The 25,553-nt window shown below is 48.4% G+C and overlaps 1 protein-coding gene across 4 annotated transcripts; it reads left to right on the top strand.

Annotated features, from left to right (window-relative positions):
* Positions 1–2,372: 2,372 nt before the first annotated feature.
* Positions 2,373–20,678, top strand: SCN3B (sodium voltage-gated channel beta subunit 3). 4 transcript variants are annotated; one of them, XM_062198411.1, is made up of 7 exons: positions 2,373–2,420; positions 3,268–3,346; positions 11,682–11,845; positions 13,515–13,740; positions 17,543–17,681; positions 19,608–19,692; positions 20,010–20,678. In XM_062198411.1, exons 2-6 carry the CDS (start codon positions 3,292–3,294, stop codon positions 19,669–19,671), a joined length of 648 nt encoding a protein of 215 aa, XP_062054395.1. In that variant the 5' UTR covers positions 2,373–2,420; positions 3,268–3,291; the 3' UTR covers positions 19,672–19,692; positions 20,010–20,678. The 4 variants fall into 4 exon arrangements, with proteins under 4 accessions (XP_062054395.1, XP_062054397.1, XP_062054396.1 ...); XM_062198413.1 differs by lacking the exon at positions 2,373–2,420 and adding an exon at positions 2,832–2,895 and having other exon boundaries at positions 19,608–19,681; positions 20,187–20,678; XM_062198412.1 differs by lacking the exon at positions 2,373–2,420 and adding an exon at positions 2,832–2,895 and having other exon boundaries at positions 19,608–19,681.
* The last annotated feature ends 4,875 nt before the right edge of the window (positions 20,679–25,553 follow it).

Here is a 25,553-nt window from a genome sequence, read left to right as displayed (position 1 = left end):
CTGGCTTTGGCCTGGCCCACCCCTCACTGTTGCAGGCATTTGAGGAGTGAAACAGTGGGGGTGGGAGTAATTCCTCTGTCTCTCTTTTTTCAAATAAATAAAATAAATAATTCTTAAAAAAATCTATGTTTGGGCCGGCGCCATGGCTTAACAGGCTAATCCTCTGCCTTGCGGCGCTGGCACACCGGGTTCTAGTCCTGGTCGAGGGTGCCAGATTCTGTCCCGGTTGCCCCTCTTCCAGGCCAGCTCTCTGCTGTGGCCCGGGAATGCAGTGGAGGATGGCCCAAGTGCTTGGGCCCTGCACCCCATGGGAGACCAGGATAAGCACCTGGTTCCTGCCATCTGATCAGCACGGTGCGCTGGCCGCAGCACGCCAGCCATGGTGGCCATTGGAGGGTGAACCAACGGCAAAAGGAAGACCTTTCTCTCTGTCTCTCTTTCTCACTGTCCACTCTGCCTGTCAAAAAAATAAATAAAAAAAATCTATGTTTGGATCAAGTGATTGTCAGGCATAGAGATGAAATAAGGCTAAAGAAGAGATATATATAGGTGACTGAATCTGAATTCAATGAAAGTATTAACAAATTGTGATACTTAGCAGAAACGAATACTTTTTTTTTTTTTGGACAGGCAGAGTTAGACAGTGAGAGAGAGACAGAGAGAAAGGTCTTCCTTTTCTGTTGGTTCACCCTCCAAGTGGCTGCCACAGCCAGCGCGCTGCGCAGATCTGAAGCCAGGAGCCAGGTGCTTCTCCTGGTCTCCCACGCAGGTGCAGGGCCCAAGTACTTGGGCCATCCTCCACTGCACTCCCGGGGCCACAGCAGAGAGCTGGACAAGAAGAGGAGCAACTGGGACAGAATCCGGCGCCCCAACCGGGACTAGAAGCCGGGGTGCCGGTGCCCCAGGTGGAGGATTAACCTAATGAGCCGTGGCGCCGGCCCGAATACATCTTAAGAGCATTAAGTGCAAAGTTTCATAATAAAATTTCCAAAATTCCCTGCATATCTGAACAAAATGGCTATTCAACAGGCCAGGTGAAAAATACTTAGGGATTTTAACTGAACTGATGCGTGGCTGTAAATGTATTTGAACAGAACCCGCTGAAGCAAGTGTGATCATAATTCCACTGGATTTATGGCGGCCAGACCACACAGGGAACATCGGTCCCTTTGCTCGTCCCTTGGAGGATCGTACTGACTAACTGCAAGTCTGGAGAACGTCACCAGGGTGGCAATTACTAGGCTAAGCCCAAACAAAACACTCTGGGAGTGGGGTACGTGGGGAGCACAGCTCTTTTATAGACAGAAGAGTGTCAGGACCCCTTAACGGAGTTTGGGGCGAGAGGAGGAGGGTACAGAAATCAAATGAGTATAAAGAAGCTCCTCAAACTCTAGGAGGAGCAAACTTGAGGAGTAGTAAGTTCTCACCGCTGAGAAAGGTCAAGTTCAATCAACGGGCTGATCTTGGGGGCGTTCCGGTGCAGGACCAGAGGTTGAATCGAGTCAACTTGCCATTCTAGCCTAACAGAGGCAGGGGTGGGTCCTTGCACAGCAAAGCGGGTAGGGAGCCCGTGGGGACACACTGTTGCTCCGTGCCTCGTGAGGGGGCCGCGTTTCCTGCGCATGGGTCACTTACCGTCAGCTGTTCCTCTGCCGACCCTTTTAGAAGCCTTTGGAAAGAGAACAGAGGGGATGCGAGGGGGGCTGGGGAAAGAGGCTCCTGTATTAATCTTTCAGTTCCTGGCATTCCTGGTCGGTTATGTCAATCTGTGTTTATAACTGAATTTAAAGGTTCAGGTTTCCCTTCCACAGCTGGGGCGGGGACTCGCCAACAGCTGCTAGGACTAGGGAGTGGCTAATAGTCGGAGGGCGCCAAACCACACATCTCTCTGCTTAAAATAATAAATAAAAAAATAATCAGTGATTAGAGCCGGAAGGGGGGCTGCAAAGAACCAGGGAAGGGGAGAGGGGTCCCCTCGTATCCTGCCCCCAACACCTCGTTTGCGCTGACGTTTGGATCACCTCTCTGGGTTAGGAACTAAGATGGAAACAGGTGCGCCTCACCCCTACATCTTGCCCTAAGCAGGGATTATCTTTGCTGCGTCCGCAGTGTCTGGAACCAATGAATCAAGGCCAGACAAAGGCTAGACAGGGAAACTGGAGGGGACGGGGTCGGGGGAGTGACGCCGGGAGCCACGTCCCGGGTACATGCCAGATGACATCATTGCCTGAAAGAGCTTTGGCCCTCCCCTTTCCGGAGCCGAAGACAGGCATGTCAGCGCGGGAGTAGGAGTGGGGCGGCCTGGAGGGTGTGTGTGGGGAGAGGCGGCGCTCCAGAGCTCCAGAGAGGCGTGCAAGCGCCGGAGAGAGACCAGAGGACCGCGAGCTGGAGAGCAAGCCGAGAAACCCCAGCGGCTGGAGGTGTTTGCGCCGCGCCGGCTCCGCCTCCGCTCCGCGCCGCGCGCCGCCCGGGGAGGGGCACGCTGGTCCGGGGGTGGGGAGTGTGTGCACCAAGGGGAGGGTCCGTGGTGGCGGCTGGGCGGAGAGCCGCCTGCGCAGGTCCAGGCCCACGGAGCACGCCCGGCCGGGGGCTGGGGAGGAGCCGAGGCTCACGGCCATCCAGGGTCGGCGCCCCGCGCGCTCCGGGGGCGAGCTGGGGGAAGGCGCTCCCTCCGCACCCACCCCCGCCTCTGAGACCGCCCGCCCTCCGGGCTCCTCCCCCTCCTTCCGGACCCCCTAGCAGCTCCCCGGGGAGCCGAGGGCGAGCGTGGACGGGACCTGCGCGGGTCCCTGGACGGGCGGCCTCGGTGGCTTCGGGAGTGGGGACACGCCCAGCCGGAGACGCCGGGCTGGGCGGATGAAGCTGGAGCGTAGCTGTGTCTAGGGCAGGCGAGAGGTGAATCGCCATGGACCCCTTCGACAGCGCAGCCTCCCACGGCCGGGCGCGCGCCTCGCTGCCCAGCTGAGCTTGCCCTGGGCACAAACTGGAGAGAAGGGCGAGCCACCGGAATCCCGAGTTCCGGGGTGGGCGGGGAGGCCACTGTCCGTGGTGCTGAGCCCGATCCCGGACACTGCTGGGCCGCTCCCCCTAATGAGGGCGGCCTGCTGGGGTCGCTTCCAGCCGAGACCCCCAGCGCGGAGCTCCGCTGGCAGCGCGCTTGACCCTTGTTCAGTCTGAAAATCACCTCCTTGGGGGAGTTCGTCCCCGAGGGTTTCCTCGAAAGAACCAGAGAGCGCAGTCTTTGACTGAGGAAATCTCTCTGTTTAGCCCCGAAGCCACCTGCGGAAAAAGATGCCTGCCTTCAACCGATCGTGTGTCCTGGCTTCCCTCTTGCTCATCTACGGGGGTAAGTACCGGCACCCCACTATGCGAGACGTAGATGCTAACTAATAGTCATAACACTTATCCATGTCGTCGGTGACAGTAGGAGCTCTGGCTGTCTTCTCTCTGTGTATGTCTGCCCGACATGGAGATCCTAGGGCTTCCGTGAGAGCTGGGATTCAGAGCTTGGAAAGGCGCCTCCCCACTGCCCGTAGCCTAATCTCCTTTGATGTTCTACCTCTCCTCCAGCATCCTGATCATTCCAAAGACTACCTCCCGCCCGCCCCCTTTCCCCTGCTGAACCGGAATATGGTCACGTTCATTTCTATTTAAAAACAAAACAAAACATAAACAAAAACACCTTGCAGTTACATTTCATTCCTCAGTAAGGTGTCAGGACTCCTGGAAAGCTCCCTGAATCCCCCAAAGTGTTTCTCTATATTAAAAATAAAATAACAGTGGGATTCTGAATTTTGAGACTGGAGATAATTTAGCTGTTGACCCATCTGCTCACTTTTAGTAAGGAATAGGAGGTAGTGGGCTTCAGCCATTTGCTGTTATATATTACTTTAATTGGGAACTGAAAAAAATGCATCCCCCCCCCCCAACATTAACTGTGGAATGAAGATGCTCTTGGTATATGGGAAGCTGGTTTTTTGTTTTTTTTTTTTTGCCTTCAGAGGTGAATAGACTTCTGCTTGTCAGCTATGAGAGACTGAGGTGACCTTCCCCCTCCAAAGAAGGCAGTCTTAGACTTGCAACAATAAGGCCTGGCAAAGCGCTGTCAGGGATGAGCTTGGGGTGGGTGCCTGAAGGGCTTAAGGGAGCCAAGAGCCTACATGATAATATCTGAATATATAATAGGAGACTGGGTTTTTCTCTGTGTCAGTGTGTGTTTCAGTGTCTAGTGTATCAAAGCATGTATCAAAGCATGTTAGGATGGACATCTGAATGGAGGGTGAGTGACCGTGTGTGTGTGTGTGTGTGTGTGTGGTTCTGGGCATCTCTGCATTAATGTCTCTGGTTATTAGACCCTCAGATCAAATGTAGATGCCCTTCAGTTGATGCATTGCTTTGCCTGATCTGAGCTGCCTTCCTCCATGCTAAAATCAATACACAGGATAACCAGATATGGTCAAGTCCATCTGCCTTAATGAAGGCAGGCATATGGGATTATACTCCCATGGCCAGTATGATGCTCTTCTTGGCTGTGCAAGGCAGACGTGCTGGTGGGAATGGCCTCTTTGCTGTAATATCACTTTGTCAAACCTCCAGGACTAACTGTAGCTGCCAGCATTATCTGGATTTCATATGTGACCAGAGACACAGCTCAGCTTCCTGTTGAACAAAATGCCTGATGAGGTAGGCTAGGAAGGGTGAGGAAGGAGGGTAATGCCATCCCCAGGGACAGACTCATCCTCCGTCTATCCCCAGTAGAGTACACCAGACCTGGAGATGAATCAGACATAATATGTTGCCAGTGATCTCACCTGCCTTCAAGATGAGGGCTGAAATTTTCTCAGGGGAAAGGCTGTGGACATGAGGCTTAGGGAGGCTAGTCTGACTGGATGAGAGACAGTGTGGGTAAAGCTGGAGTTGTAGAGAAGGGTTGGGGTAAGTTCTGAGAAGACTGTCTTCCTATACCCTACTCTAAGTTTTTAAGGTTCCATTCTAAATTTCAGTGGAGGGATTGAGCATGCTATAGGCCAAGAATCTTTTGATCAAGGCTTGTGAAAGAGTCTCAACTCTGCCACTAGCTTACTGTGTTACAACCTTAGATTATCTGGTTGCTTGTATGTATTTGGAAGTTGGCACAGATGATATCTAACATCCCTTTCAGCTCCACAACTAAGTGATAGGGACATATTTGCAGAATACTGCTAGAAATGACAGCACACCCTGCCCTACCTCCACCCCCCACCCAAAAACAAAACAAAACAAGAATTGTACATGTTGCACCCATCCATGCTCATTCTCAGCTTTCTTTAAGCTGAACATTGGCTCACCAAAGTGAACAGCTGCAAGAAGGGAAAAAAGGATGTTATAGGATGCGTGGCTGTTAAATGAAAGAGAAAGATCCTCACTTTACAAATGTAAAATTTCATTTTATTTGCATGTAATTCCAGTGTTGGGGAGCGCTTGGGCTGTGTTCTCTGTTCCCAAGCTGATTTTTCACATGAGGTCCAATATGAATGCAAGAGTCTCCTCCATTTACTTCCTGTATGTATTGGAGAAACGTGTCCTCACTTCCTTTATTAAAGCATGCAGTAGTCATTTTAGAACCTACATGTGCCTGGTGCTGCACAGCTTACAAAGCAACTTTCATTTGGCCCTTACGTCCAGTCTATGCCATGTCAGGGGAAGGGGTGTTCTTTCCAGTTCAGCGTTGAGAAAATGAGCTTGGGGAAAGAGAGAACTTGCCGGAGAACTCCTGTCTTCCTGTTTCAGCCTTCCAGGGCTCCTCCGAGCACCTCTGTGGTCTGCAGTGGGCAGCTGGCCTTCCATGTCCCTTCCATGTCTTCTCCAGCCCCACACCATCACCTTTCCTAGGAGCCCACACATCCTTTAGCCCTCGTTCCCTCTGCTTGTCCTCTTCAGGTCTGGCCTCCACGCTGCCCCTTATTTGGGGGACATTCTCCTCCCTCTCCAGACTGCGTTTTCCTCATTCCGTTCCTTCAAGGCCCTAAGTGATTACCTAAATCGGATTCCCGAAGCCATTTCAAGATGTGAACATCTAAAAATAACTTCATTATGGTGCCCTTTTGGAAATTATTTACATTCTAAAAGCAGCCTTCCTTATCTTAGAACAAAGGAAAAGCATTCTAGAGCAAGCTTGGGAGAGGCAACTTGGAAACACTCAAAGAAGAGAAAGATTCAGGGTTTGTAGAGGCGTTGGTACAATATGAGATACTTGAGAAATTTTGTGGAAAATGGAATTAGAGAGTAAGCTTATTTTGCTGCAATTTTTTTTTTAAAATCGATGTATATGAGGGGCCTTCAAAGTTTATGAAAAATGTGTATTATTGAAAAACTACACCTGGGTTTCAAAAATTATTTGCATCCAAGTAAATTATCTTTTTAAAAAAGATTTGGTTTTTTATTTATTTGAAAGGTATATTTACAGAGAGAGACAGAGGGAAAAATCTTCCATCCGCTGGTTCATGCCCCAAATGGCTGCAATGGTAGGAGCTGGAACAGGCCGAAGCCAGGAGCCTGGAGCTTCTTCTGGATCTCCCACATGTGTGCACTTGGGCCATCTTCTGCTGCTTTCCCAGGTGCATTGGTGGGAGCTGAATCATGGAAGTGGAGCAGCCAGACTCAACTGGTACCCATATGGGAAGCCAGTGTTGCAGGCAGAGGCTTAACCTGGTATGCCAGAACGTCAGCCCTGCCCCAAATTATCTTTTAATCCCATTTTCCACAAACTTGTTGAAGTACCCTCATATGCATTACTATCCAGATGACAGGCTGATACTATTCCTTAGTTAAATATTATCATCATAAATACATCATCTTTTCTTTTTCATAAGTTTTTTATTATTACTATGCAAATTTTTTTAAAAAGATTTATTTATTTGAAAGGCAGAGTTACAGAGAGAGTGACAGAGCAAGAACTATGCAAATTGAAGAGGAGGCCAAAGGTCAAAAGATTCAGCCATTATTCTAGGAGTTTATCATTTATAGTCAGCAATGTGGGTTCCTAACTTACGCACAGCCTTCTCCTGGATACACAGAGGGTCTCATAGGAGCACAGGCAGGGGTGGGTTGGAGACTCCGTGAGTGGACAAACAGACTTCACCTCCTGATGGAAAGAGTAGTAAGTCATATTGCAAAGGGCAAGCAAACAGAGGACTTTGTGGTCATTTGCATCGTATTACCCAGAAGGGTGCCTTGAAGCTGGACTTCAGCCAGGAGCAGGGAAGCTTGCACCCTGATGATACTCTGGATTATCGTCCCCTCAGGGACACATGTTCATCATGACTCCATTTACCCCCCTCCCCTCCTTTAACTGTAGGTGCTCCTGTCTCTGCTACCCCATCTACTTGTTCATGAGAGCATGTCACCTCTCACCTACTCAAGGAGGGTAATCCAACAAATGATTCCCTTTCTTTAAAGATTTATTTATTTACTTGAAAGTCAGAGTTACACAGAGAGAAAAGGAGAGGCAGAGAGAGAGGTCTTCCATCCAATGGTTCACTCCCCAGATAGCCGCAACGGCTAGAGCTGCGCCGATCCGAAGCCAGGAGCCAGGAGCTTCTTCCGGGTCTCCTACGTGGATGCAGGGACCCAAGGACTTGGGCCATCTTCTACTGCTTTCCCAGGCCACAGCAGAGAGCTGGATCGGAAGTGGAGCAGCTGGGACTAGAACTGGCGCCCATATGGGATGCCGGCACTGCAGGCGGTGGCTTTACCTGCTACGCCACAGCACTGGCCCTAAAGCATTCGCTTTCAAACCCCCACAGTTCCACATCATCTTCCCTGAAGTGAAATCTCGGCTCCCGTCACTGCACCAGCCCATTCTCTCTGCACCCACTCTTGTTCCCCTTCACCTCCCCAGCTGATTCGCAACAATGGTCACATCATGTCATTTTATACAAATCAGATCATATCATCCTTGCACTTGGAGGCCTCTGGTGTTCCTGGTATTGCTCCAAGCAAGAACCAACGTTCAAATTAACCGTGGCCTGCAAGAGCTGCCGTGATTAGGCCCTTGACATCCTCTCCTGCTTGCTTCCCTTTTATTCCTGCTTGGTCCACCATGCTTCGCACAGTGGGTTCTTTCTTGGCTTTCAAGCATGACAGACACACCCCTTGGGACCCACGTGCTCTATAGCTGCTATTTCCTGTGGCACAGATATCCCTACAATGTCTCGCCTTCTTTCTTTCCTTCAGTGGCTGCTCAGTGTTACTCTCTCCCTGGGGCCATCCCCAGCGGCTTCATGTGCTTTCTCTCTCGTCTCCCACGTTGTATTTTTTCTCATAGCACTGAACCAATGTTTATTTATGTTCCCCCCACCTACCCCCCCACACACACTGGAATGTAACCTGCATGAGAGCAGGGATGGTTCTGTTTGGTTCCTGTTGTGTCCTCAGTGCCGAGAACAACGCCTGGTACTGGACATATTTGTCAAATAAATGAAGGATTAAAAAGCATTCATAAATGACATTTCTACAGAGCACATTTACATAAGTTAATGTGTAGAATTCTCCTGATAGCTAGAGGTTATTTTCAGCTTTTTGTTCATGAACAGTTGCATCTTAGAGGTGTGAAGTCATAGACCAAACCCGGTCATTCAGTGGAAGGGACCCATCTTCCTGCAGCCTCTATCCCTGTAACTGGATGTTCCTTGGGATTTTTCCTATTCTGCTCCTGAGGTCACCTACGAAATCTCTCATCTTTACCACTGCTCATTCAATGTGAGTGCGCCCAGGGTTCCATGCTGCAGTGTTCTGGCTGCGTGCCTTCTGCCCCTCTGTCCACTCACAAACTTTTACAAAAACCATACTACCTCTATTTTAAAAGAAAAAAAAATCAGTCTGTATTCAAGACTTCAAACTCATAAGATGCTGAATATGCTTTTTTTTTTAAAGATTTTATTTTTATTTATTTGAAAGACAGAGTTACAGAGAGAGAGGGAGAGAGAGAGAGAGAGGTCTTCCATCTGCTTGTTCACTCCCCAGATGGCTGCAACGGCCGGAGCTGTGCCGATGCAAAGCCAGGAGCCAGGAGCTTCCTCTAGGTCTCCCATGTGGGTGCAGGGGCCAAAATGCTTGGGCCATCTTCTACTGCTTTCTCAGGCCATAGCAGAGAGCTGGATTGGAAGAGGAGCAGCCAGGACTAGAACTGGCACCCTTATGGGATGCTTGTGCTTCAGGCCAGGGCTTTAACCTGCTGCGCCACAGTGCTGGCCCCTGAAGATGCTTCTGATCACTTATCCCAGTGTGGACCCTCTGTCCATGCAAGTGATGACCAGATGGCCAGATAACACTGCCTTGAATTTCTTTAGAGTTTCAAATACAATTAATATTACTTTGCTTTGAGTTTTCTAAACTTTAAATTAATTATAGTGCTGCTGATTTTAACTCTGTTTAAAAATGAAATTTGTTTCCTTCTAGTCAAACACAATATTTAATTTTTTGACTCAAAATTAGTTTATACCAGTTTCATTTTAAACTCTAAAAAAAGCTTTTCTGTGCTTTTTTTTAAAAAAAAATATTTATTTGGGGCTGGAACTGTGGTGTAGTGAGTAAAGCCACTGCCTCCAGTGCCAGCATCTCATATGGGTGCCAATTTGAGTCCCGGCTGCTCCACTTCCAATCCAGCTCTCTGCTATAGCCTGGGAAAGCAGTAGAAGAAGGCCCAGGTCCTTGGGCCTGGAAGAAGCTCCTGGCTTCAGATCGGCACAGCTCTGGCCGTTGCAACCAACTGGGAGTGAACCAGCAGATGGAAGACCTCTCTCTCTCTCTCTCTCTCTCTCTCTCTCTGCCTCTCCTTCTCTCTTTATATAACTCTTTCAAATAAATAAATAAATAAATCTTTTTTTAAAAGATGGAAATGCAGAGGGACAGAGAGAAGGGGAGAGATAAAGAGAGGAAAAGGTCTTAAATTCTGCTGGTTCTCTTCCCAACTGGCTGCAACAGTTAGGTTTGGCCCAGGCTGAAGCCAGGAGCCAGCAACTCCATCCTGGTCTCCCACATGAGTGACAGGGGCCCAGGTACTTGAGCCATCTTCTGCTACCTTCTCAGGCAGATTAGCAGGAATCTGGATTGGAAGCAGAGTAGCCAGGACTCACACTGGTACTCTGAGAAGCCAGCACTGCAGACAGCTTAACCTACTGCATCATAAACATCGTCCCTCTTCTGTTTTTAGAAAAGGGTTCTCTGTCCCACCACCAACAGTGGGCTAGTTTTAAAATATCAGTGTGTATTGTTTTCATTTGTTATACTTCAGGGACTCTGCTTTTATTATTAACTCATGTGAAGGGAGCATCTGAAGGAACTTCAACGTCCCTATATGACAATGCTTGTGGTTGTCTTACCTCTGCATCTTCCAGACAACGAGGGGTAAACTCTTTTACCAAGTAGAGTTTTGCATTTATGAATCGCTGCAACATCAGAAATCTCTTCTCATTGCAATAAACTTATTTTTTTCTTAGCACTGTTGAAGGTGGGCAGAATCAGAGTTAAAGACAGACAAGTTCCGTGTTGGAGCTGAGTCTTCCAAGTCCTCCCCTTTGTCCCCAGGCCCCATCATCCTGCTGCTCTCTGGGCATGCACGCATCCAACAGGTTCCTTTTGTAAAATGTGCACCCTGAACAGATCCTGACAGTCCAGATTTGTTCTGAACAGTGCAGGCGGGCTGCTCCTCTTCCCTTCTGCACACTACATCTGTTAGTGCAGCCCACACTGGCACTTGCTTGCTTGGCAGCTGTGTCCCACTTTGGATTCATTCTGAATTTGCAATATGATATACTTACTTTAAAAAAAAAAAACAGACTGTAAGTCTAAACCTGCATGTGGCATGCAAGGTGGCCCACGTTCTGACCTCCCTCTAGATTTTTAACTTTGTCAGTCTCTGCTCCTCCCATCGCACACTGCTTCACCTAGTGCTCAGGGTACCCTGCTCCTCTCTGCTGCTCCATCCGCCACCACACGTCAGAATCACTCAGAGCATCCATGAAACACACGAATGTGTGCACTGCTCCGTAGCTTTGAAGGACACCTGGTGGTCTTCAAAACGTGGGTGCTGTCCACCTTCCCACGCCTCTCTGCCTTCCCCCCAGCACAACCAGGAGTGACTAAGCGCTCTCCCTCTGGGAACAGAGCACATCACCAGTAGTATGCCACGCTCTGTGGTCTGGCTTACTCATAGTTATGGCTAGGCGTTCCCTGCTAGGTTATTAATGCCATGAGGGCACGGTTAGTGTTTTGTTCATCTTTGTATCTTTAGTTGAGGACCAGACCTGACACAGAATGGACTTCAGTGAATGGTTGTTGAATGAGGGGGTGGATGGATCGCAGATGATGCCCACATGCCCTGTCTCCCTGCCAGCCTTTGAGGACTTTGAGGACAGGGCTCAAGTCCACGTCTGCTGCATCTCCACAACTTCCAGGGCCAGGTTTTCAGTCCATGTCTGGACCATCCATGTCCCCTCCATCTCGTTCCGCACTGGTTCTGAGTACACACACTTGGAAAGTCCAGGTGAAGGTGTAGACACGTGGACTGTGGCTATTTTCAAGTTTGTCTCATGATCTCCCTTCTCTGTCTCCTCCCTCTCTCCTTGTCTCCCAATGCCCCTCTCTCACCGGCCCCTCCCCGCCACCTGCCCCTCCTTCCCTGTCACCCGTCCTCTCTGCAGTCAGCGTCTGCTTCCCCGTGTGTGTGGAAGTGCCCTCGGAGACGGAGGCTGTCCAGGGCACCCCCATGAAGCTGCGCTGCATCTCCTGCATGAAGAGGGAGGAGGTGGAGGCCACCACGGTGGTGGAATGGTTCTACAGGCCCGAGGGCGGCAAAGACTTCCTTGTATGTCCTCCGGCTGACTTTGGCCTTTCTTTTGCTGGTCTCTGCTTTTGTGTGCCCGACTCCTGACAGTCTAGGGGATGGCAATTTAGCACACTCGGGCTTTTTTTCTTCCAAGTACTGACAGCTCCTCAGTGGATAAGTGACAGCCTTAGTATAGCTCAGCTCCTTTGAACCAGGGAGAAAGGCACTTGGCCAGCCTCAAGCACCCCTGGGTACCAGCGGAAGAAGGATGAGGAAGAGATAAACCGTATTTAGAGCCGGTTGTGGCTAGGCACAAAACTAGGCACTTGGCGATTGTTTCCATTTAATTCCCCACACCATCCCCTGGAGAACTGAAATAAAACAGAGCACAGTTATATGAAATAACACAGGTTAGCTCCATGAGGTCACACTGAAATAAGGATGAAAGCAATGACCAAGGCTGATGGTCAGCTGTCCAGCTGCATCCATGGGCAGAGTGTTTACCTCGTTCTCCAGTGGGTCCGTGCTGTGCCTCACCTCCCATGTGGCCCCAGCACCCTCCCTCCCAACAGGAACCCCTAGTCCTCCCCCATGGCACACACTTCTGGCAGAGCAGGGAGCCCTCCCAACTCTGATCCTGTGCCACAGCCAATGTCAGTGGCACGGATGATGTGGTGAGCATCTGTTTTTAATCCCACTTTGGAGGTGACCATTATCTACTCTTCCACTGACTGTGGGACCGGGGTGCCTGGGTTTGAGGCTGGATTGCCCTGGAACACACAACCCAACCTCTCTCTGCCTGTTTCCTGGTTTTAAAAATGGGGTATGTGACATAGCTACCTTATAGGTTGTTACCAGGACTCATGAGCTCTGATTTTCTAGGTTAGTAGAAAGTACTTCCTGGAATACAAGGAAACACTGTACTGTTTCCCGGAGAAATGATATATACACAGAAGTGGGGAAACTGAGGCTCAGGAAGTTAGGTAAGAGAGAGTTCGCATTTGACAGCAGTTACAAGGCACTTTTTATTGCACCATGTTGTCGTTCTGGGGCCAGGTTCTCTTGCACAAAGATTTTTAATGGAGATAGCCCTGGGTGGAATTGGCTTTTGCTAGCTCTTGTTTCTTGTTTTCCTAAAGCTGAACTCGTTCCTTTTTTTCCTCCAAGATTTATTTTATTTATTTGAAAGGTACAAGGACAGGGAAACAGAGAGAGAGAGAGAGAGAGACAGAAAGAGAAAGACAGAGAAAGAAAGAATCTTCCACCTGCTGGTTCACTCTCCATGTAGCCACAATGGCTGGGGTCAGGCTGAAGCCAAGAGCCTGGAACTCCATCCAGGTCTCCCACATGGGTACAAGAGTCCAAGCACTTGGGCCATCTTCTGCTGCTTTCCCAGGTGCATTAGCAGGAAGCTGGATCAGAGGTAGAGCAGCCAGGATGCAAACCTGCACCTGTATGGGATGCCAGCACCGCAGGTGTAGCCTAACCTGCCATGCCGTAATGCCAGCCCCACTGCCCATCTTTCTCCATCTTTGTTCTCTCCTGCCCTTTGCATCTCCTCATCCTCCCCCAACAAAAAAATCTAGGTCTCCTGGTGTATCCTCTCTCTTCCCTGACCACCTGCGATTCTTCTCTACCCCATTCCCATCTTGCTGTCCTACTCTATCTCCTCTCTGGGCCCTATCCTCTTCTGTTTCTGTACCTGCAGATCTACGAGTACCGAAATGGCCACCAGGAGGTAGAGAGCCCCTTCCAGGGACGTCTGCAGTGGAACGGGAGCAAGGACCTGCAGGATGTGTCCATCACCGTGCTCAATGTCACTCTGAATGACTCCGGCCTCTACACCTGTAACGTGTCCCGAGAGTTTGAGTTTGAGGCGCACCGGCCCTTCGTGAAGACGACGCGGCTGATTCCCCTCCGAGTCACCGAGGAGGGTGAGGCTGAGGCTAGAGTGCCCTGCTCTCTGGGACTCACTGGGGTGGGGCAGGAAGGCTGTGGGTTTCCACACAAGTGAGGCCTTTGAAGAATGCAAAAGCTTGTGTTTTTAGCCAGCTTCCTGCAAGCTGCCTGATCAGTTTATCTGGTCAAAGTCTGCTCTCCTGAAAGCGGGAAAGCTTGGAGATGACAGAATGATCTCTTCCTGGTCCGTGCAGAGAAGGGAGCCCCCAGATACTGATTCCACTCCCACTTCTTCTCTGGCCTGTGTTGCGTCCCTGACTCAGTGGGCTCAGGGAAATCTCACGAGGTTAGCTACAAGTCATCTCTCCTCCCGTGGAAATCACTGGATCTCTAACTTCAGCCAGCCTCAGAATCTCCAGTGGGGTTTTGTGGATGCAGACTCTGCTTCTGCAAGTGGAGCCCATGCGTGCTGCCTGTCTACGAAATGCCAGGCGATGCTGAGGCCACAGGAGCCATCCAGTGAGAGCCACTCTCCAGTATCTGTCACCACCCCTGCAAGCCCTTCCTTACTGTGGCCTCTCGCCTTACACTCTTGGCTGGGAGCGGGGGACAAGTAATAGCTCTCGAGTTCTTAGTTTAAAATCCTCAAGCTCCCCTACTAGTTCCTTGTTAGTGAGTGGGAAGTTCTTTCAGCAGCCTACTCAAAGGTTTCGGTTGCAGTCTGAGTTCAGAATCTTCCGGGTGAGCCTGGAGGGTGCTCAGACACTGCTCTTGCTCTGCTGCCAATGGACTCAGAGAACTGAGCCCCTGGCTCCTCCCAGTGCATCCTGCCTTGGGTTTCCTCTTTTAGGCTCCAAGGTCGTTCCATTTAGTTAGCTTTTCTCAGCCTATTTTGAGCCTGCTCTTAGCATCACTGCTGCCTAAGGTGCACGATGGTGAATCGGCCAGTGAATGGTGTGAGGCACGAAAGAAAAGGTGAAGTTAAAGTTAGGGCTCTTCCTAGAAAAAGGATCTGGGAATCCTAACCTCCAGGCCACTGGTTTACTTATTTTTTAATCATGTCGTTGTGAGAAAGAAGATTGCTTCGTCTTGAGAGTGAGCGATGAGAAAGATGCAACTGGTTAGACAGACAGTATGACCAAAATGCAGGTGGGTCAGTTCTCAAAGCGCAGGAGGACGCTTGAGTCCCTTGCATGGAGACCTGATGAGTCACCGTCCCCTCTGGGCCCTCGGGTGAGTGGAAGCTCTCGGTTCAGAAGGGTTGTTAGCTGCTTCTGTTTACACTGCACTCCTCCCTGCCGTGGGGGGGGGGGGGTGGGGTGGGAAGACAGCCTGGCGCCCTCTCCTGGTCACCATCGGGAACTGCTGGCTGGTACCTGCCAGGCCCTGGGATGGTGCCTGTTGTCTCCACCCCCTGCTCCCTCAGGTTTTTACCCCTAGAGATCCTGGTACACAACTGGTAGAAAGTGTGGCAAAGCTCAGCTGGTTGCCTGCCAGGCACCAGAGCAAGCCTGGTAAGGAGGGAAGGAAATACAACTTTGTTGTCAGAGCCACAGTGCCCAGTGGATGGTCCGGCTGGAATGTAGCTTGGATATAATTTAATCCACAGGTGCCTCCATGCCATGTGTGAGTTTGGGGTGGGATCTCAGGTGATGAGAGGGTGCAGCCAGGCTGCCCCTCATTTCGTGGCTTGGAGAACAGAGCTCTGCAGGGGTGGGGGACTTGCTTGGGACATGAAGCAGGTAGCACCAGAAGCTGGGCTGGATTGCAGATCTGCTTATCAGGCTGGCTCTATTCCCAGTGCATCTTTCCCTTTTGCCACCATCCCCTCTCCAACACGCTTCTTCCTTTCTTTGCTTCTGTGACCCCTCCCCCGGGGTGGGGCAGCCCTGCCTACCAGATGTCCTCTGCCTCATATTGCCCATGACACACCCTACCCATTTCCTCTATTCCTCTGGTCCCAGAGAAGCCCCCAGGTTCTCTCAGTTGGGCCTGGATTTGCCCTGGCTTAGGCTTTCACCTCCTGACTCTGAAACAGAATTATGAGGGCTCTTCACTTAGAGATGTCTAATAATACTGGGGATGGCGCCCTGTGTTACCACTTCTCAGCAATTGCATTTTAAAAGAGATTGCAGGTTTTAAGACAGATATGTCACAGTGTATCAGGCAGTAGCAAAGTCACAAGAAGACATTTGGGGTGTATGGCATTCTCTGCAACCTCAAGATGTTATCTGTGTCTTCAGTTCCATTTAGGAAACTTGGATGATCCCGGAGCTCCTAAACTGTCTGAGGTGAAGGTCATGGTTGGCTATGCTGTACTTTTTTTTTTTTTTTTTTTTTTTTTGAGACAGAAAGAGCTCTCAGCCACTGGTCTGCTCCCCAAATGCCTGCAACAGCCAGGGCTAGGCCAGGCCAAAGTCAGGAGCCAGGAGCTCAATCCAGACCTTCCACTTGGGTGGTGGGAACCCAGTCATTTGAGCATCCCCCCTGCCTCCCAGGGTGTGCATTGGCAGAAGGCTGAAGTCAAGAGCATACTGAACCCAGGCACTCTGATGCAGAACCTAGGTCTTACCCTGGGCTAAACACACATCTGAGACGTGCTGTGCTAATTTTAACAAGCAAGAATGACATGGGCCCTAGGGATAACACTGGGCCAGGAATCTACTGGTAGGAGTTGGCAAGCGTAGAGGTGGCTGCAACCTCCCTCCTACTAGGACACAGTGGCCATGTATCATGTTTTCATTGCCATTTTTGTCAATTGAGAAACAAAGATCAATACTTATTTTTAGTCATTCATTCAAGAAATACCTACTGGGTACTTCGGATAGTCCAAGATGGGACAGCAGACTGATAGACCACAATGAATATTAAAACTCTCAATAAGAGTCAGTAGAAAAGAGACAGACTTCACAGTACATCCTCAGAACCGTCATTATGGAGGGACAAAAGTGCACGGAGAAGGATGTGAGTGAGGACATTTCCATATGAGAGGGCACCCAGCGGAGTCTAGGAGCCCTTTGGGGAGACAGGAAAGCAGCAGCTGGGGATTCAGTCCAGAAGAGGGGAGAGAAAGAAGAAACGTCTGAAATACCATGGTGTGGGTGCCAAGTTTTTCTGGCCAGCTGAATGGGAATGGGGTAAAGAGAGCTGGCCTGCAAAGGGCTTGCATGTGGGGTTAGCAGAGTCTGGGCTTGACCCTGCGGTTGCATGGAGCACAGGAGGGTTTTCAGCAAGGAAGCTGCAGACCCCGCTCTGTGCTTCAGAAATAGTGAGGGAGCAAGTGATGTGGCACAGCGGGTTCAGCCACTGCTTGTGACACCTGCATCCACATCAGAGTGCCAGGTCAAGTTCCAGCCACGCTGCTTCCCATCCAGCTTCCTGCCTATGCATCCTGGGGCAGCAGAAGATGGCTGAAGTACATGCACCCCTGCCCTCCCCATGGGAGACGCTGATTGAGTATTGGCTCCTGGCTTCCGCCTAGCCCAGCTCTGGCTGTGGCAGGTGCAATGTTTCTTTTAATCCACGACTGGTTCACTACATGGAAGTGGGAGCTGTGGATATGAGGGCCAACTGTAACTGTTTCGTTAGCTCACTCTGAGCCCAAGATTCCTTCTGCTGCCCTGCTACTTCTTCCAGCCACCACACTCCTGCATTTTCATCTCCAGAGCGGCCGATGAAAAGCAGTAAGAAAGCTGACATCAGGACAGCTGTGGGATCCTTAGAACTCTGGGCTTTCTTAATCCATCCTTAAAAACAAGCCTCCTATCTGTGTGCCAGTGACAGTGCTCGCTTTGTGGGACATCACATCCATGCTTAGCCTCACTCTCCTCCTTGCAGCTGGAGAGGACTTCACCTCCGTGGTCTCAGAGATCATGATGTACATCCTTCTGGTCTTCCTCACCCTGTGGCTGCTCATAGAGATGGTTTATTGCTACAGAAAGGTTTCAAAGGCCGAAGAGGCAGCACAAGAAAACGCGTAAGTCCAATGATGCCAAAGGAATGGTAGCTAGCACCATCAGGATGCTTGCTGTCCAGGTGAGCTACTAAGCAATCTGTGTACATCTTCCACCTTCTTCTCCTAACAGCCTTTGAGGTAGGCACTGCTATTATGCCCATTTTACATATGAGAACACTGAGTATGACAGTTTTCCTGAGGCCACTGGAAAAGGCAAAACGAAGTTTTAATTCAAGCCTGCTGACTGCTGGCCTCCACCCCCTACCCAAGACCTGAGTGAGCACCTGTTAGAAAACATGGAGTCTGAGAGACCACATTGGCCTCAGGAAGAGGAAAGACAGAAAAACTCCCCACGGATTCCTGGCAACATTCACGGGGCAGGAAGCTAAAAAGCTCCAGCTGTTACCACCTAAAATTGTTTGATAAAAATGAAGAAAACATCCTTTTGCATATGTATGATGTCAGGGAAGTAAAAAGTTAAGGCCAGGTAGAGATAAAAAGTGTGATTCTGAGGGAGGCTGTAACTCCTGGTGACTTGGGTACTGGGATTTTAGTGCTTGGACAGGAAGTGCCCATGCTTGGACAGGAAGTGCCCAGGTTTGGACAAGAAGTGTCTGCAATCAGGATCACATAAAAAACACAGTCGGAACTGAGGCCCTCAGCAAAGCTAGGATCCTCAGAAGGCTACAGCTCACACAGAAGTAGACTGGGAGAAAGCACTGGCCCAGGAAAATGCCAAGCAAAGTTACCCATCTTGGTCTAATTCCAACTAGAAGAATGAAACAGTCCTAAGAATTAGCATCAACGCCTGCTTTCACAGTGTTTGGCACTTAAGTTTATATGACCTGCTCATGTGAGCCAGGAACCTCATAAGCTGTGAAATTCAATAAAAACTGGTCCCTGGCCAGTGATAACCATGTTTCACAGAGGCAAATGGAAACCCATCTTGAAGGGACCCCACTTTTAGCCAAAGCCTGACTGGGTTCCCCAGATTAAGTGCTATCACATCTGATTCACAATCCAGTCCCAAACCAGAACACATTGCAGGAAACAGCTGAGGCTCAGACACAGAAGGGCCTGATAAAGTACAGAAAATAAGCGCACTTAAAATAAAGCAATAAAAGAAGCAATCAAAAACACTAGAGCAAAGTAGGCTGCTAAGAAAAAAAAAAAAACAGACAAATTAGGAATGACAACAAAAATTCTTCAATTGAAAAAGATAGTAAAATTTAAAATTCAATGGGCTGGCTCATTTAGAAGATTAGAGACGGGTTACCAAAGAAGAAATGTGAGGAGTTACACAGGATTAAGCACAGAGATGGAAAAGGATGAGCGGTAACAAAGAAAACCCATTAGAACAGAATACAAAAGCACAAATCAAAGAGGGGGAATAATGATAAATTTGATTATATTACATATAAGAATCTATTGTTCACTATAAGAATCACTAAGCAAATTTATAGACAAACAACAGACTTGGAGAAATGTTTATAGATAAACAACAGACTTGGAGCAATGTTCAAGACATGAAACCATCAGTGAAAAATCAATGAGAAAAAAAAAATCTCAGAAGAAAAACTGGCACAGCAAATGGACAGAGGACAGAAATAGAAGCACCAATAGCTCCTAAACATGAAAAGATGCTCGATTTAAACAGGAACTAGGGAAATGAAAAGGAAAGCAAGTGTAAGATACAGTTTCTCACCCATCAGTTTGGTCCAAATTTTACTGAACAAAAATACTAAGTCCTGAGGACAGTGCAGACAATGAGAAGACACACCCTGCTGGTGGGTGTGACCTGGATCTGCTGGAAGGGCCGTTCTAGCTGTCTCTTGGGAACTGCAGAGTTCTTCTGCAGACACCTTTGTCCCTGAGCCCTGCTCCTTCCCCTCCTCACTGGACACTGAAGCACTGATGCCCCTGCCCCCTCCCCATGTCCTCCTCCAGGTCTGACTACCTTGCCATCCCTTCAGAGAACAAGGAGAACTCTGCGGTCCCAGTGGAGGAATAGAACAGAAGCGGTACGACAGAGGTGATCTACAGGCACTTACATGGGAGGGGAAGGTGGAGGTGGGCGGCAGGTTGCACAGGGGACTTTAAATTGGTCCCTGAGATGAATGCCGACTCTGTCCATGGTCCCCACATCCCTTTACATTGACACCCAAGCCATAAAGCTTTGTCCGACATCAAGCCCTTCAGAAGATGGACTGCCTTGGCCTTAGTCTTGGGGCAACCTGAACTCCTTACCCCTGATGACAAAGGCTAATCATTTCTCCCATTCCCCAGATTGGATCAATGAGTTTTGGGGCTGGGCTGGAAATTTTCAGTGTGTTGTTTTGTTATTGGTAGGTGGCCTGAACACTGAGGGACTGAATAGCCCAGGTTCAGTGATGGCAACAGCATCATGAGGGTACCCCAAGGGTCCCATCACTTCTCTTCCTGCATCCATCTTTCTCTTCATTTGCCCACACATCCACCCACCTGTGAGCTTTCACCTCTGACATGAAACCATCATAACTCCATCAGATCTCTACGCATCCTGAGATTTGGCCAGAACTGAGGAGCCAACATTTCTACACAGACTCAACCTCTCCCTGTCCTAGCTTTCAAGCAAGCAACTCCTGTGCCAGCTGGATTTCTCCCCCTGAGCTTCCAATGACTTTGTGCAAGTGCTAGAGGTAGTACTTGCCTCTTCCCCTAACTGGCTGGAACTGACTCGTTCTCCATTGCTGCAAGAGAATGGATGTCTACGTGGAAGGAAGCAGGACTGATTAGTTTGGATTAAAGCAAACACATGTCATAAACTTGGATTTCTTGAAGTCAGTGTTTCCAAGTTCATGGCCCTCTGGGCTAGAGCACCAGAAAGAAGCATCTCTCTCTTTAGGTTCCCTAGATCCTTATGCATGGACTCAAATGCTCTCTGGAGCTTAGTTTTCCAGGGCTAGAGCCTGACAGGTCTCTGAGGCCTGGGTTGGACTCAGTCCTTTCAAGGAGCCAAAGACAGGAGTCTGGGGAGGGTCAGTGGCAATGAAGTGGCTCCTACGAAAGTCACACAACTTGTTCCTGATCCTGTTGGGACAATGCACAGGTGCGCTCCCTGAGGACGACACCACCTGGGCTCTGGGACTGAAATTCCCAAGTTCTTCCTCTAAAAATGTCTGTGAATCAGTATTATTCCTCGTTTCATAGGAGGCAACTCAGACTCACACAGGGTTCAAGTGAGTGACTTAAGAGGATGAGAGAGAAGCCTTAGGCGTTGCCCAGTGTACTCCCTGGGATGGATCACTGAGCTTGGCTATGGCAATGGCTCTTTTACAAGCACAGAGGAGAGTGGGTTGCCCAGCTGAGGTTAGCTCTGACTACATGGAGGTAACTAGAAATCGGTCAAAAAATCAGACAGATGGACATGAGGTGGACCCAAAGGATGTCCTTGGAGTAAAGATGTGTGGATGCATCTGAGAATATTTAACCAGGAAGAATGCTGTTGAGTCTGAGATGGGTGGTGAGCATAAGAGCAAAAGGGAGGGATGCTTCATCTCCGAAGCCATGTTGGCTTTGTTTTTTTCCTTCTGGATTCTGAGGGAGTAGGGAAATAGTGGGAAAAATCAGTCAACATCTCCTGTTTCATTCTGATTGAATGGTCCAAGGGTGACATCCTTTAGCACATTGTCACGAGGGGAAGGACTCTCTATGGATTTTAACAAGTTAAAAGTGATTGGGATTCGAGGGCAGAGAGATCCCTTGAATCCAGGGAGCTCCAGGGCAAGACCACTCTGCACTGACTCTGGGCTCCCCTTGGAAAGCTCATTCTTTCATCTCTTCCATCCCTGAAGAGGAATTAGAAACCACACCCTTATCCCATATTACAGTCTGAATTTGTTCAATATTTGCAATAAATTCAAGACCCTTGTTATGGGTAATTTCCCACACAATCCCTCTGAAGTAGGGGAGAGAAAACAGAACAGTTTTCTTATTTTATAGTTAGAAAAATAGGCTTGGATTAGTGCCAGGTTTTCCCAGTCATGTAGCCTGTGGATGCTGTAGCTTGCCATAGTAGCAAACTACTACTTATCTCTCCACTTTCCTCTTGGTTCCAGTGGATCTTGCATCTAACTTATTCCCATGTAGTATACATAGCGGCCTTTCTCTCTTTTCTGCTTAAGAAAATGATGTTTCTGGAGTGTTTTTGGAGCTGAATGGCATTGGTCATGTTTATCCCACTCTTCGGTTTTCTAACTTTTCTTGTCCCAGATACTTTCGTTAGGGCTATATGGTTTGCAAAGCATTTTCACTTCAATTATTTTATTTCTTTTCCACAACTAGTCCTGTGAAATGGATATTATTAATACTTGTGATACATTTCCAAAGCTAAGCAGCTTTACTAAGTCATGAGGTCACCTGGTTGGTAAGTCCAGCTAGAATCCAAGTCTCTGACTCTCTTTCCAGTTCCTTTCCATGTAGACCAGAGATTCTTTCTTATGTTTTTCACTTCTGTTCAATCTTTGCCTCTCTTTCTTGTTCTGATATTTGGCATCTTCTCTCACCCTAATCCCGTTCACGCTTCTTTAATGCTTTGCTTCTTGATGGATTGCTAGAAATGTGTTTTGAGAGTCAATCCTACTTTGGTTATGTATCTGGTTGGTTTGTGCACCCTTTTTCCTCCTGAATTGCAATTAAACTCCTTCCTGGGAGACTTGATCATGGCTATATATCCACAAGGTACTGTGATCACCAGTCTACTTCAGTTTGTCCCCCAGCTCTCTGGTTCTCCCTGTATTTCTTTAAAAGACCCAGACTAAATGTATGTAGCTTTTGAAACTTTATCTGGCATGTGGTTGCTTACTAAAGGGCTTATTAGAAGAGTCCCCAAGGGCTATTATCACCTTAGAAACCCCATCTGTTGTCTTGGTGCTGGGTATTTCCCTTGACTGGTCCTTAATGACACAATTCACTAAAGGCCAAGCTAGGTTGGGTCTGACCTCCCCTTGGTTACTGTGTCACAGCCATGACTTGATTGCTCAACTGTGGGCCCTGGAAGCACCTTGCCCTCTTGACTTGAACTGTCAGCCCATTCTCTTTATCAAAGCCCCAACCCCTGTGTGGAAATACTTTTTCAGTCCGTGCTTGTCCCTACCCTAGCCTTTATCTTTAGTCTGTTTAAAAGCACTATCCTTTAGTTTCCTTATCCCCAAACATCCGCATACCCAGACTTCCTTCTGAGTGTCTGGTTTTTCCTTAAATGTCAAAGAAGAAATATTAGTAGGAAAGGAATTTCTCTAAGCAGGAATGTACTGGGAAATGTCATGAGTAGTGAATGGTTAAGGGAAGACAGCAGGTCCCTCTTCTCCCCTAATACCAGATCTAAAAGAAAAGTAGACCCAACTTAGAATCAGTGAATCCATTTCACATAAATCAGAGGGAAAAGGCTGTGTGATTGCATTTTTGCAGGAAGAAGGAAAAGGAAGAGTTACACACACTCAAGTAGATCTTTCTTCCCTTTTCTGGTTTAACATGGAAATAAAAAAAAAAAATCAGACTTCTTTCACCTCATTTTACAAATCAGAAAATACCTAACAGCGAATTCACCAAGTCACTGTAAATATATCTGACTAGTACTTGGTGTGCTCATGAGTCCAGCCATCCATCCATTCTGCAAAGCAGTACCCACTGCGCATCAAGCACTAACCTGGACCCTCAGTGTGCCCTGTTGTCTTAGGTCTGAAAAACAGCATCATCCAAGCTTTACTTAATCTCTGAAAGCTCACGTAGTTCATATTTGATTCAGCCAACTTCCTCCCTGTACTGACTACGCTAGGACCCGGTAGATAAGTACATCTAAGCAAGTTGAAGTTATAGATCCACCTCAGCCTCTTTCACAGGCAGCCAAACCCAGTGCCGTTCATGTCCTGTCCCTTTCCTGTGCATCACCACTGGGCAACAGCTGCATTTAATGGGCAGTATGTGTGTGATGAGGAGGGAGGCCACTGAGGGGCATGTGCTCATAGGTTTGTGAAACACCACTGAACACAATGAGAAAATTCTTAGTCTTGCGACAGAACCGGTCCCCACATTGTCACCTTCATATTGCTTTTTCTTGATTTTCCACAGCCAATCTTTTTCTGAATTCTAGAAATGTTGTTCCAGACCACCAGAGCCCTCAACAACCTGATGCCTGTGTGTAGTGTTTTTCAGTAAACTCCCTGTTTGTGTCAATAAACTCACTGAGAACCATGCTTGCCTATTCATACTCTGTGTGTCTGCTACACAGACCATGGCTTCCCCTGCCACCCCAACCTGTATCAATCCCTATACTCAAGGAGTGGCTATGTTCCCAGAGAATGGAGAAGATATTTAACAGTCTAGAGGTAAGCATATGCCATGTGTGATCTAGCCTCTCCTCTCTCTCCTTTCTTCTTCTACCCAAATACAAATTCAAGAGTCACTTGTGTTCTTACAAGTTCAGAACCCAACGCTGGGCAGGTTACTGCAAAGAAGACCTAATGAAGGGAGACACCCCTGGCTCTAAATTCTACCAGTTTAGGCAACATATGGCAATAAGCCAAAGCTATCTCCCAGTGTCCATCTTCCTGGATATTACAAGGGACAGGTGAAAATTGAAGAATTGTCATTGGATTCACAGTACCACAATCTCCTGTAATAGGCAGTACTGGTTAATATTAATAATGACATTCAAAAATCATCTTAGGGGCTGGTGCTGTGGCACAGTGGGTAAAGCTGCCGCCTGCAGTGCCACTGGCATCCCATATGGGCGCCGGTTAGAGTCCCGGCTGCTCCTCTTTGGATCCAGCTCTCTGCTATGGCCTGGGAAAGCAGTAGAAGATGGCCCAAGTCCTTGGGCCCCTGCACCCATGTGGGAGACCCAGAAGAAGCTCCTGCTCCTGGTTTTGGATGGGCGCAGCTCTGGCGGTTGCGGCCAATTGGGAAGTGAACCAGCAGATGGAAGACCTCTCTCTCTCTCTCTCTCTCTCTGCCTCTCCTTCTCTCTGTGTGTAACTCTGACTTTCAAATAAATAAATCTTTTTTTTAAAAAAAAGCCTGTGAAAAACACAGGGTGGAAAGAAATTTTTTAAATCATCCTAGTATAATACTAAGATATATGAAGGTACTTCAAAAAGTTCCTGGATGGGCACACATTTGGCATAGTGACTAAGATACCTCCATCCCGTACTGGAGTGCTTGGGTTCAAGTCCCAGCTTCACTGCCAATTCCAGCTTTTCGCTAATGCACACCATGGGAGGGGACAGGTAATGGTTCAAGTAGTTGGTCCCTACCACCCATGTGAGAGACCTGCATTGAGTTCCAGGCTCCAGGCTTCAGCCTGACCCAGCCCTGGCTGTTGTAAGCATTTGAGGAGTGAGCCACTGTATGGCTGATTTATCTCCTTCTCTCTACATTTGCCTTTTAAATAAATGAACATTTTCTAAAGTTCATGGAAAATTGAAATGAAAAGGTAAGTTCTTTTGGTGCAAAAGACTAATTAAAATCCATGCATAATTTTTTTCATAATTTGCATTCCTAGGAACTTAAGAGCTCATGTATGTATACTTTTAAAAAAACAAACACAAAAACATTATCTCTAAAAAACTGAGTCCTGGGGTGGCAAATGATCCCATGGTCACATAGCCAGGTAACAACAGTGCAGCAGTCCCATGTACAGGTCTGTCTGATTCTATAACTTCCTATCTGCCCCACTGGCTCAGGCTGCTCCTCCACCTCAGAAAGGAATGGCAGGTGTATGTGTACAAACATGCCTGATGTAGTGCATGGTACTTTCCATGCACATATCTGGGAAGACCAGAAACTTCTAGGACAATGAGTGCTGATGAACCAAGCAATAAACACACACACCATTTATTGTTTGTAGTTCAATAC

Source organism: Lepus europaeus, chromosome 7 (assembly GCF_033115175.1).
Source record: "Lepus europaeus isolate LE1 chromosome 7, mLepTim1.pri, whole genome shotgun sequence".
NCBI lineage: Eukaryota > Metazoa > Chordata > Mammalia > Lagomorpha > Leporidae > Lepus > Lepus europaeus.
The sequence above is the reverse complement of the archived record's forward strand: the minus strand, read 5'-3'. Positions and strand labels throughout refer to the sequence as shown.

What these genes read in the sequence shown, in the direction of transcription:
- SCN3B (XM_062198411.1), top strand. Translation starts at nt 3,292, where the DNA reads ATGCCTGCCTTCAACCGATCGTGTGTCCTGGCTTCCCTCTTGCTCATC. An exon ending in CCTCTTGCTCATCTACGGGG is followed by an intron (nt 3,347 to 11,681) that starts GTAAGTACCGGC and finishes TCCTCTCTGCAG; the next exon opens with TCAGCGTCTGCTTCCCCGTG. An exon ending in AGGGCGGCAAAGACTTCCTT is followed by an intron (nt 11,846 to 13,514) that starts GTATGTCCTCCG and finishes CTGTACCTGCAG; the next exon opens with ATCTACGAGTACCGAAATGG.